The sequence below is a fragment of the Hemitrygon akajei genome, chromosome 20 (assembly GCF_048418815.1).
Source record: "Hemitrygon akajei chromosome 20, sHemAka1.3, whole genome shotgun sequence".
Classification (NCBI taxonomy): domain Eukaryota; kingdom Metazoa; phylum Chordata; class Chondrichthyes; order Myliobatiformes; family Dasyatidae; genus Hemitrygon; species Hemitrygon akajei.
This window is the reverse complement of record NC_133143.1, coordinates 58,411,977-58,425,436: the sequence shown is the minus strand read 5'-3', so window position 1 is coordinate 58,425,436 and position 13,460 is coordinate 58,411,977. Positions and strand designations below refer to the sequence as shown.

At 37.8% G+C, this 13,460-nt stretch overlaps 1 protein-coding gene across 4 annotated transcripts in view; it reads right to left on the bottom strand.

Moving 5' to 3' along the window:
• tent4a (terminal nucleotidyltransferase 4A) overlaps positions 1–13,460 on the bottom strand; it is an 84,233-nt gene that overhangs the window by 25,679 nt on the left and 45,094 nt on the right. For all 4 annotated transcript variants that reach the window (XM_073024367.1, XM_073024368.1, XM_073024369.1 and 1 more), the window contains exons 2-5: positions 11,827–11,950; positions 10,358–10,404; positions 7,215–7,335; positions 7,021–7,128 (exon numbers count right to left, since the gene is read on the bottom strand). In XM_073024367.1, the coding sequence (XP_072880468.1) occupies positions 7,021–7,128; positions 7,215–7,335; positions 10,358–10,404; positions 11,827–11,950 (400 nt within the window). The remainder of the gene's footprint in view (positions 1–7,020; positions 7,129–7,214; positions 7,336–10,357; positions 10,405–11,826; positions 11,951–13,460) is intronic.

Here is a 13,460-nt window from a genome sequence, read left to right as displayed (position 1 = left end):
CTGTACCACTGAAATGAGCTTAAATTATATCTCAGTTGGCACATCTTTTATGCCAGAAGTTGGCACACAGCAGTTTCAATACAAGACTGGGCCCTCATTGACAACGTTTGCCTATTATAAATGAATCATTTCAATAAGTTCAAAACAGATTTTTCTTTCTATAATTACATTTTAAGACTAAGAATTCCTTTTTAGGTGAAGCAGCTACAAATAACCTCCCAGAAAATGCTGGAAATTGGGCGAGACGACAGAGACAGACAAGAATTCAGAAAAATTCCAAACACGAGGGAGATGAAAGCACACAAATTGTCAGAGGATGTCTTGATGAACTTCATGACAAGATCTCCAAAGATGGGGCTAATGGGATAGCTGAAGTATTGGATTTACTTTTCTTAATAATCTTTTTCTTCAATGAAGGATCTATTATATTGAAAAAATATTAAATACCACTCCTTTGTTCAATCACGGTACAGAGATGGAAGCATTCAACAAGCCAGTTACCTTAATGTCTGTCAGACATTATAACATTACTAACATTTGTCCTGTCAATAAAAGTGATATAGCAAAGTGCTTAGGAATACAAGGAGCAGATAGAAAAAGCTTCATTTGTCATCTAGGCCCATCATACCAAACTAGCTTTCCTTCAACATATGTTGGATGCAAAATCATAAACACCTAATTCAATGATCAGTTCCACTTCTGGCAGTTAAATAGATGGTTTCAGCTAAGGACAAACTATAGATAAACTGGTTTGTGGAACAGCCTCAACAATTACCGTAGATGCCGGATTATAAGCCGCTACTTTTTTCCCACGCTTTGAACAGCTTTGAACACTGTGGCCTTTACTACGGTACGGCTAATGCATGGTTTTTTTTCATGCCGCCAAAAACATTTTGCCTCGTAACAGTAGACCAATAAAATTGATGAGTAGTTCACAGAGGTCCAATGAAATTGTACGATAAATCAAGCGCACTTTCACAATTAAATTATTGTAAATCAGTCATTTGTACTCACCCTCATCAACATGGAAAACACTCGAAGAAGAGCATTGTGCTGCCTTTATGGCAGTTATTTAGTTTATAATATTTTCGCTTAGTAATTCATTTGTTAGTATTTTCTAGTTAAAGTTAGAAGTGTTTTAAGTATATTTGTTTTCTGTACTACATCCCGGGATGCTATGACGTCACATCCGGTTTCGCCGCGTCTTGTGGAAAAATACCGGTTTGCGATAAACGGAAAGGTGGGGGGGAGCGCATTAGACCCGCGCGAAAACGCTGCTTTTAAGTTAAAGGCGATCAATAACTTTTCCTGGTAGGCTGCAGTATATATATTTTTTACCAGTCGTTAGGAGATATTGGAATGTTGTCCGTGCACTGTTCAGTAAAAAAGTATACGCAACGTAATTTGTGTGTTACCGATACGTATGTATATTTAAAAGTAGCCGTGTTACAGGCACGGTTCGAAAAAAAGCATTTGCAATATGTATTTGTTTATGTTTCCATACGGATTTAATTAAAAGTTAAAAAATCCTCACGTGTAATATCTTTCTGTGTAAATATCTCATATTACAACGTGGGACACCTGCGGCTTAAAATCCGGTGCGGCTTGTACAAGTACAAAATTGATTTTTTTTCTAAAATTAGAGCCTGCGGCTTTTAATCAGGTGTGCTCTGTAGTACGGAATCTACGGTAAGTAATTACCGTAGATTCCGGACTACAGAGCGCACCTGATTAAAAGCCGCTGGCTCTAATTTTAGAAATAAAATCAATTTTTTAATTATACAGGCCGCATCGGATTTTAGGCCGCACCAAATTTCCGGCGGACCGGATTTTCGGCGCACTGGATTTCCGGCGGACCGGATTTTCGGCGCACTGGATTTCCGGCGCACCGGATTTTCGGCCGCTTGTAATATGAGATATTTACACAGAAAGATATTACACGTGTTGGGCTTCAAATTCTGCCCTGTGTTCGTTTTGGAAGAGAGACAACCAACACCGGATTACAGTGCAGCGTGGCTTTATTGCAGAACGCGTTTTGCCTTCCCCTTACATTCTGCTCTTATTTATACTCCTTTTTCCCCCAAACCAAACCCTCGCTACACATATTTGGTAAGGCTAAACTTTGTTATACCTACCGGTATTTGGTAACATCGGACACTTGTGTCCTTATTGGCCCGATACCATTCACACATGAGTTTTACTGTTTTTTTGTTTACTGAATCGCTAGCAGTTTCGGTGCAGCGGAATCCTCAGTTTCGCTCCCTCCCTCCCTTGTACTGCTGTCTAATATCACGTGAGCCATTCCTGACCTGAAGCGGCAGTCCCAAATTAAATCTCCACCGTCTCACCATCGATTCATGTATGCCAAGATTACGCGCAGCAGCTCGATTTCCTTGTTCAACCGCCAGATTGATTGCCTTTAACTTAAAAGCTGCATCATATGCTTTTCTTCGAGTGTTTTCCATGTTGATGAGGGTGAGTACAAATGGCTGATTTACAATAATTTGTGAAGTGCGCTTGATTTATCGTACAATTTCATTGGACCTCTGTGAACTACTCATCAATTTTATTGGTCTACTGTTACGAGGCAAAATGTTTTGGCGGCATGGGAAAAAACCTTCTATTAGCCGCACCTTATTATAAGCCGCTATGTTCAATGCTGTTCAAAGCATGGGGAAAAAGTAGCGGCTTATAATCCGACATCTACGGTACATTCAGAACAAATGCAGAAAATAATTGATTGTTAAGGTCAGAGCAGACTTGAACTAAACTATAGTGTTTTATGGGCTTAGCTTTAGATACAAGCTTTCAATATATAGTAAATTATAACACATTTTATTACACATACACAAACATAAGAGGTTTACAAATGGTCACTGTTTTAAGGGAAATTCACTGAAAACAAAACAGTGCATTTTAAGTACTAGTTTCAAGCAACTCTGCAGTCAGCCTCACATGGACAAGCCTGTTAACGTGGGAAGAGATTCAACAATTAGATTAAAGGCAAAACAAGGCCTGGCATATTAGGTGAACAGAACACTCAGGTTTTACCAGCTAGTTATTCTTTATCTCTGAAATCTGTGCAAGCCAAACTAGTTTGGTCATAAAAATTAAATATCTTCTGGAAGTTTAAAACATAATTAAGAAAACATTGGGTCTTACAGTATGTAGTTAGAGTATATTGTCTTGAGGATGTTGAATGAAAGTCCCACTTCCTCCACTACTTCAGTGAAAGCATTGATGGCTTGGGGTTCAGCCTCTAATTGCATGCAAATGTAAGCATGTTTATTGCAGCTTTAATATTGAGATTTGGGTGACACAAATTCTGCAGCAAACTGTTGCCAAGTTTAAGATCAGTTCCATTCTGCAGGGCATTTGTTGAAGGTGAAGTACAGCACAGTAATGAGAAAAACTGAAGAAAGTGTGAGACAATGAAGCCGCCTTGCTTAAGACTCATTGTTGGATTATGCACAAATGTCATATTGGAAACATTGAAGGGAAACCAATTTCTATGGGTAGCTGAAATGGAGGCCAACACTCCATATTGCCACCCAGTTGACTGTGTAAAAGACTTCAGTGAATTTTAGAAAATCCACTTAGTGACTAGAGCCGCTGTCTGACTTTCTTGGAAATGTTGCCTGATTTAAGGCAACCACACTCTGCCGCAGGTTAGTCTGAACCCATGCTGCAATTCAGGGAACAGCTCTTCAGTCACTAGAGGCAGCCATTCAGAAGGAACTTGGCCATAACTTCCCTGTGGTAGACAGCAGGAGGGACTTCTCTGTAGTTCCCACAGGTTAAGTTGTCTCCTTTCTTGATTATTGCATTTGTGGCATGAGGTCCCCTGGTGATTCTTCCTTTGTCAAGATTTGGGACGATGAGATAATGGTGAAGAACCTCTATCACAAATCCAAAGTGTTTTAGAACTTCAAAAGGGATGCCATCTAGTCCTGAAAGTTCATTTACTTTAATTTGGCATGGAGGTTTAATTTGTAGGTCAGGACAGGTGGCAAGTCTGTTGACTGGAGGATGGAGTCAAAAGGGCTCACAGCAGTGACAGAGTCCTGGCTGAAGAGATTTTTAAGTGTTTGGCACAGCAACCATTAACTGCCCCTGTCCTTAGCAAGTTCATCTCCACCTTGGCTCTTAGTTGGGTGTGGCCTTGGGTGACTGGGCTCTCAGTGGCTTTAACAGCTCTGATAAATTCACGCATAATTCTGCTGTCAAAATGCTGAGCCTCTTGTGTTTCGGCCACCAATTACGCTTCAGAAGTCTCTGCTGTCCCTTTGTTTTGTTTCCTTTGAGGAGCTTCCAATCCAGGAGCACTTTGCAGTTAACAAGTTCCTCAGTTTTATGACCGTTCTCAACAAATCAAGCCTGGGTGAAGCTCAGAATCCGTTCACAAGAGTCAATTACATTCAGCTTCAGAACAGCTTGTACCATGGGCACCCTGTGGTTCTCACGGTTACAGTTTTGACAACTATTCTGAAAAGTGATGTCCGAAAACAACTGCTTCTGTAGAGTCCTTGAGAGCTTCAGCATTGATCTACATGTGGTAACCTTTCAGATGATGCCACTCTTGTCAACAGACTGATGAAGATAACAGAGTGGAGTAGGCAGAGTCAGTTCAGCAGTAATTGATACCTGTCAAATGAACATTTTTGCTGTCCTTCCCTCAGGCAATTTTATAATCTAACTGCTGTCTTCCTCCAGTCAGAGATGTTGCACTAAGATCCTGTGCTTGTTGAAGCATTTTATCAGAAGGACTGCTTTGAACTACACTTACACTCCTTCATTACTGATCTTTCATTGCCAGAAGGTATCTTTTCCCACCCCACATGAAGTTGATCAGGAGGACCAGTTAATTGTCCTCTGGTATACAGAACAGGATATTTCATGATCAAACCTTCTTGAGGCATTAACCAATAATGGGTTCATGTCAAAATGGGTCAAAATTGTTAATTCTAACAATTTTCCCGAGATGTCACCTAGCTCATCAAGAAGACAGCGTTCTCCTGCAGAAGGTGGTTGTTGTGTCTCACCAGGAGGCAGCAATTCCAAAGTTCCTGGTCAACGACAGCAGAATGATGCTCCTATGAGTCACTACTGGGCCTGCGCATGAGGATCCTGACACTACAGGCCTAGAACTTCATATCATGGAATAAAAAATGCCAGTATACAGTGGCATGCAAACGTTTGGGCATCCCTGGTCAAAATTTCTGTTACTGTGAATAGTTAAGTGAGTAGAAGATGAACTGATCACCAAAAGTCATAAAGTTAAAGATGAAACATTCTTTTTCAACATTTTAAGCAAGATTAGTGCATTATTTTTGTTTTGTACAAAAAGGAAAGGAGCACCATGCAAAAGTTTGGGCACCCCAAGAGATTTGAGCTCTCAGATAACTTTTACCAAGGTCTCTGACCTTAATTAGTTTGTTAGGGCTAAGGCTTGTTCACAATCATAGTTAGGAAAGGCCAGGTGATGCAAATTTCAAAGCTTTATAAATACCCTGACTCCTCAAACCTTGCCCAAACAATCAGCAGCCATGGGCTCCTCTAAACAGCTGCCTAGCACTCTGAAAATTAAAATAAATGATGCGCACAAAGCAGAAGGCTATAAGAAGATAGCAAAGCATTTTCAGGTAGCCGTTTCCTCAGTTCGTAATGTAATTAAGAAATGGTAGTTAATAGGAAAGGTGGAGGTCAAGTTGAGGTCTGGAAGACCAAGAGAACTGCTAGAAAGGAAAATCAAAATCCCTGTTTGACTACAAAAGACCTTCAGGAAGATGTAGCAGACTCTGGAGTGGTGGTGCACTGCTCTGCTGTGCAGCGACACCTGCACAAAGATGACCTTCATGGAAAAGTCATCAGAAGAAAACCTTTCCTGCATCCTCACCACAAAATTCAGCATCAGAAGTTTGCAAAGGAACATCTAAACAAGCCTGATGCATTATGGAAACAAGTCCTGTGGACCGAAGTTAAAATAGAACTTTTTGGCTGCAATGAGCAAAGGTATGTTTGGAGAAAAAAGGGTGCAGAATTTCATGAAAAGAACACCTCTCCAACTGTTAAGCACGGGGGTGGATCGATCATGCTTTGGGCTTGTGTTGCAGCCAGTGGCACGGGGAACATCTCACTGGTAGAAGGAAGAACGAACTCAATTAAATACCAGCAAATTCTGGAAGCAAACATCACACCTTCTGTAAAAAAGCTGAAGATGAAAAGAGGATGGCTTCTACAACAAGATAATGACCCTAAACACACCTCAAAATCCATAATGGACTCCCTCAAGAGGCACAAGCTGAAGGTTTTGCCATGGCCCTCAGTTCCTCGACCCAAGCATCATCGAAAATCTGTGGATAGACCTCAAAAGAGCAGTGCATGCAAGATGGCCCAAGAATCTCACAGAACTAGAAGCCTTTTGCAAGGAAGAATGGGCAAAAATCCCCCAATCAAGAATTGAAAGACTCTTAGCTGGCTACAGAAAGCGTTTACAAGCTGTGATACTTGCCAAAGGGGGTGTTACTAAATACTGACCATGCAGGGTGCCCAAACTTTTACTTCAGGCCCTTTTCTTTTTTTTGTTATTTTGAAACTGTAAAAGATGGAAATAAAAAAAGTAATCTTGCTTAAAATATTTTTAAAAATTAAAGAAATGTGTCATCTTTAACTTTATGCCTTTTGGCAATCAGGTCATCGTTTACTTGCTTAGCTATTCACAGTAACAGAAATTTTGACTAGGGGTGTCCAAACTTTTGCACATCACTGTATGGTTTCTCTGAACTTAGGGCAGCTACCACATTTTCTTGAAAGAGCAAAATTTTAACTGAATGGCAAGAATGGTCCAGAACAAATGGGAGACAAAGTTTTCATGTATCAATATTTACACATTGAGCATCACCAGCAGGTACAGACGTATGTGTCATTACTGCCAATCCTGTGGGCACACAGACAATATGCACGTTGTTTTACCATTGTCACATGTCCTAACATGCAGTCAAATACAATTGTCATTATTACCTTAATAAAGTCTTTGATAAATTGAGCTGCCTTCACACCAGTTTCAACATTGAAACTGATATCTACTTTGACTTCTGTCTCCTGGTCAGTCAGTTTTATAATTGGCACCTGCAAAATTAAGAACATTTGTTCAAATCATGAAAACACTAAAAGAAATAGTTTTAAAAGTAAAAGCAGACATTCAAGTAACCTACTGTAGCTTTGTCAAGTACTTTAATTGAGTATGGTTCAGCAATGTTCCGTCTTCGTAGTGCTTGCTCTAATAGCTGTAAAGGTGGGTTCTTCCATTTCCCGAAAACTACAAGGTCTATGTCACTGTAAAGTAAGAGAATGAATAAAAATAACACTAGTAAATTCTAGATAAGAAGAAACTTCTGTAGAGATAAGCCAGCTATAAACCATAAACATATTGCTATAAATTTTATTTTAAAAAAATAACTGGATCATCTACTTAGAATTTCATCATTTTTATTAAAACAATTTTACTTAAAACTATCAGAGCACTGAACAAATGCGCATACCTTTGCTTTGCTTGCAAGATCATATAAATCTTTTACAATTATTAAAGTGACAGCAAAAAGTTAGCTTTAAATACAAGTTTTAGAAATGTAAATATGTCTGTCATTCGGAGGAGTCCCATGAAATCTTATTTCCACTATTTAAAAAAGTTTTACACTTACTTTATAAAAAAAAAACCCTTTCCTTTAATAATATTTTCCACTCTCTCAAACCTGAGGATCATTGTCCTTAAATGTTTTTAGCCTGGTATTTTAAATAAAGCCCACATTATTTTCTGCAGCATGGATATAATCTACACATAAAAACAGTTCTGCCTGAGAAAATTAGGAGCCAAATTTGCTCCACCGTTCAGTAGGATCAGGCTGATCTGATAACAATCTTGAATCCGTATTTCCATACTCCTGAAACCATTCACCATTTGCTTGTCAAAATGTACATACTTCTGCCTTAAACATATTCACGAGTCTATACTTCCACCTTTTTCCAAAACTCAAGACAATTACTGTAGATTCCGGATTTTAAGCCGCTACTTTTTTTCCACATTTTGAACAGCTTTGAACTTTGCGGCCTTTAATACGGAGTGGCTAATGTATTATTTTTTTTTCATGCCGCCGAAAACATTTTGCCTCGTAACAGTAGACCAATAAAATTGATGAGTAGTTCACAGAGGTCCAATGAAATTGTACGATAAATCAAGCACACTTTCACAATTAAATTATTGTAAATCAGTCATTTGTACTCACCCTCATCAACATGGAAAACACTCGAAGAAAAGCATTGTGCTGCCTTTATGGCAGTTATTTAGTTTATAATATTTTCGCTTAGTAATTCATTTGTTAGTTAAAGTTAGAACTGTTTTAACTATATTTGTTTTCTGTACTACATTGCGGGATGCTATGACGTCACACCCGGTTTCGCCGCGTCTTGTGGGAAAAATGCCAGTTTGCGATAAACGGGAAGGAGGGGGGCGAGCGGCGGAGCGAAAACGCTGCTTTTAAGTTAAAGGCGATCAATAACTTTTCCTGGTAGGCTGCAGTATATATATTTTTTACCAGTCGTTAGGAGATATTGGAATGTTGTTCAGTAAAGAAGTATACGCAACGTGTATTTAAAAGTAGCCGCGTTACAGGCACGGTTCGAAAAAAAGCATTTGCAATATGTATTTGTTTATGTTACCATATGGATTTAATTAAAAGTTAAAAAAATCCTCACGTGTAATATCTTTCTGTGTAAATATCTCATATTACAACGTGGGACATCTGCGGCCGAAAATCCAGTGCGGCCTAAAATCCGGTGCGGCCTGTACAAGTAAAAAATTGATTTTATTTCTAAAATTAGAGCCAGCGGCTTTTAATCAGGTGCGCTCTGTAGTCCGGAATCTACGGTAGGTAAGAAAACCTCATTTGTCTTGAATGAGTAACTGCTAGTTCAATATTTTCACATACCAGGAAAGATTCTCCCATTCAATTATCAATTCCTTTCAGGACCTCACATGCTTCAATGAAATCCACTCTTGCTGTTCCACATTCCAGCAACAACTATAGCTTGTTCAGCTTTTCTCATAAGCCAACCCACTCATTTCAAGTGTCAGTTCTGCTAATCTGAACTACATTGCATAAGCATCTAAATTCTTAGATGAAACACAGCATTTCAAATGTGATGTCACCAATGCCCTGTACTTATTCTTCATCTCCTTACTTTCATGTTCATTTGTGAGTGATTTGTATTATCCTCCATAAACTCATTTTACCACCTCAGATTATTCCTCAGTTCTGTAGTCAAGTGAACAGGTCATTAGCACGTGATCTATTGTTGAACTACTATGTACACTTTATACAAGCAGCCAGACTTAAACTTACTCCTGAACTTCATTTCATGAAGGCATTACTAGAAAATGAGCTCAATAGAACTCAGTTCCACATTGCTACATATGAATGCAAGATTTACTGTCTCATCCTTCTCGCTGAAAAACCAAATTCAAATCAATATGCCAATGTTAATCACATGTGTATCAGTACACCCCAATTGAACAAAGGAAAACTTACACCTTCAAGATAAACTAATTGCAGAAGTAAAAAAGCTAAGGCAATGCATTTTAAAGTTAGAGTTAGACAGCATGGAAACAGACTCAGGACTAGCTCAGGTGGACAGCATGAATGAGTTGACCCAATTTTAGTATGACTGTGCAATTTATTTATTTTACTTCTTACCTTGCACGCATAATATATAATCACATCTTTAGTAAATACATTTTAAGTAAACACTTTATAAGCAGAGTGAAAATGACAGGAGAAATTAAAGTACAATACATCATATGACAATATCCACAATAAATCACTAAATAGCGTTTATGCAACCCTGTAATTACCAGCTGTGGTTCAGAAGAAAGTCAATCCTTCTTTCCAATACAGGTGTGATAGTACTCAACTCTGAGGTACACTTTAACACCAAACTGCACTATCAGATGACAAGTTTGAAAGTGAAACTCCCACCACCAAGCAAAGGAAAAGGACGCCCTTGATTCCCTTGGTGATCTTGACAGCATCTCTAATATTTAACTCTTAACATCACTAAAGTTACTTGGTCATGGGCTTGTCATGCACAAAACTGCTGCCTTATGACACAGACCATGCTTCATAATACAAGGACTTTATTGGTTTTGAAAAGATTTTGGGATGTTCTGAGATAGTTATGAAAAATATTTTATAAATACAGGGCAGTTCTTTAACCTTGGTATTAAATAAGCTATGTTAAAACAATTCAATAGAAAACATGTTACAAAACCATTTGCTATAATAGATTTTTTTAAATTGCATACCTGGTTGGGAGATAGAGACCTGTACTGAAACTTCCAAAAATCTGAACCTGGAGAAGAGACATGCATGCATCAATTTAAAATTACTTTTCATTCCCTGCAATAAATTACTACAAAGGTTTTCATTATAATTTGCCTCATTATTATAGAACGTACAATGCCCAAATTGTTTGATTTTTGACTAGTTATTTTAAAAGGGAACATTAATCATTTCGTCAAAACAATATTGTAGGTACTAAACATAAAAAACTTTTCGAAATTAGCATACATTGTTATATTGATCAGAAACCACATTTAACTTCAGTTTAATTTCTTAAAGTATTGCAGCTCTCCAAATGATTATAACTGATAAAGCAGGGGGTAACTTCTGTCAATAAACACATTTGCATTCTCCTGAAAAATGCTCACCAACAGATGAAAGCAAGCTTAAACTTAAACAATGAAGCAATGAAGAAAGCAGTCAAGTTAGTAAGCCACAGAGAAAACTGCCAGCACATAGCAATCAATGGTGTATCATAATATCCTTCGAGTATTAAAAACTTAACTGCATGAACAGTAAGGTAAGCAAAATTAAGGTTCTGCCCTACAAGACAGTCTCGTCAATTAAAAATTGTGACTATGTTCCAATTTTATTTGTGGTTTTAAACAGTAATAATTTACAAGTTTAACATTTTGAAATAGTTAATAATTAAATAATTTAACCGTTTAAACATTGCTTTTGACAGTTTTGCCTACAGATTATGCCAATTTTTTGTGGCTTATCTGCCTGCCAAAATAGATTTCCAACACATTTGCAGATGGGGGCTTGTTCTACCACCCGAGCCCAACAATAAGAGGCTTTGAAAAGGAAGACAAGTGTGAACAGCAATGAATTGGTGGTGAGCTATCAGCTTGCCAGGGACCAAAGAAATCTGGACAAAATTCATTTTGTTGACAATTGTAATTTATACATTTAGAAAAAAAATGGCAGTGTTAACCACAGATATCTACTATTTTCTAACAATGACAGCTCCTGATACACGAATTTACAAACAAAAAATGTTTTTCAATTTTACATCCCTCAAAATCCCTAGAAAATTACTTAGTTTAAAGATACAGCATTTTCTCTTCAGTTTATTGCTTGGGATCATTTGGATAAGCTACAAATCAAGAAATCAATCTAAAGTATTTGCAATGTAATGTTTTCAGCAATTTCAATACAAGAATATCAAACAACAATTTATTTTGATGCCTTAACTATATATACTCAATTCAGGCATCTCTGCACACATAGGTATTTAAACCAGGTACACCAAAAATGTTGGTTAGATTCAATACATATCTTTTTTTCCTATTCAAGACCAGATTTCTATTTGTCAATAAGAATACCATTTTAAATTAAATCTCTTATAAATTTGGAACCCCTCTCAAGTAATTAAGAAAAATGTTAATAAATTCAGTGGACAAGTAGTGCCATATACGGTAATACTCACATCAGCTGAAGGCCAGAGCTCCTTGATAACAGATTCTATTCGTTTTACTACTTCTTTACGCATGGCTTCCTCTTCGGGGCGTGGTGACATGAAATTGTAGAAGTCTAAGACTTCTTCATGAAGTCTAAAAATGAAACAAAATTAACTTAGCATTCCATAAAGAAATTCCATATCCAACCAGTCTAGTACCTTTCATTTCAACTTTACAAAGCTTTTCATTATATTATAAATAACTTTCTCCACACTAAGTAAAATTCCAGTTTGACTACAAAACAATCTTCAATGAATATCCCTTACTTAGGGAGATATGAGTTTTGCATTAACCAGACTGAAAAATTCCAACCATTTACAAAACTTTTGGGAACATCATATTTTTATCACTTGAATGGTAATTTGCCACACAAATTACACACTTCTGTCACAGCAGTATTGCAGCAAGTAGATTAGCATTTTCTAAGCTGGTTAACAATCACAAACCAAGTCCTCTGTTTAGCATACTGAAAGGTTTGACAACTTCAAATAGTACAATTTTTATTTGTTATCTGCTCATGAAGAAACAGTCTCAATAATTCCCACCATTTCCACTTTCAACTCTAGTGCTAGAACATTTTTTAAAAAAAAAAAACACACTGCTGTTTTTCCAACGTTCCCCCCCCCCCCCCCCCACCCCTGGCCCGGTTTACTATGTACCTGTTAGACATCCTTTATTCATTTTCGTATGTATTGCTAGAGTGCTTCCTTTCTCTGGGCCATCAACTTGTATAATTTCCAATGTAGATGAAATTCTACTGCAACCCTTGTTGATGCTACAGTGCAACACCTTTCGAATCCCTTTTTTCCTTTTAAACAACAGTGTCTAAAACAAACACCATCTAACTTCACTGTTCACTTTCTCACCTAGTACACAGAGGATGAACCAGGTGAAGAAATTATCAAAAATGTAAAGCTGCAAAAAATTAAGTCACATTCACATTTAATAGCATCCAAACATGACGAGGATGACAGCGGAGCAGAGATAGCCGAAGTTTCTGAGAATAGTTCACAAGGTGCAGGATAGATATGTTTCACAAAGGAAGAAGTTCTCAAATGGCGGGGTAAGCAATCATGGCTGACAAGGGAAGTTAAGGATTGCATAAAAGCAAAGGGCATGTAAAGTAGCAAAAGTGAGTGTGAAGTTGGATGATTTGGGAAGCTTTTAAACTCCAACAAAAGGCAACTAAAAGGCTAAAGGGAAAATATTAAATATGAAGGCAAACTAGCCAATAATAGAAAGCAAGATACCGAAAGATTTTTCTGTTATATAAAGAATAAAATGGAGGCGAGAGTTGATATTGAACAACGGGAAATGATGCTGGTGAGGTAGTAATAGGGGACAAAGAAATGGCAGCTGAACTTTATGGCTACTTTTCATCTATTCTTCACTGTGGCAGAGACTAGAAGTGTGCCAGAGGTCCATGAGTGTCAGGAAGCAAGAGCGAGTGCCATTGCTATTACAAAGGCTAGGCAAACTGAAAGGCCTTAAGGTGGATGAGTCACCTGGTTCAGATGGATTACATCTCAGAGCCCTGAAAGAGGTTGCTGAAGAGATAACAGATACATTGGTCATGATCTTTCAAGAATCACCTGATTCTGGC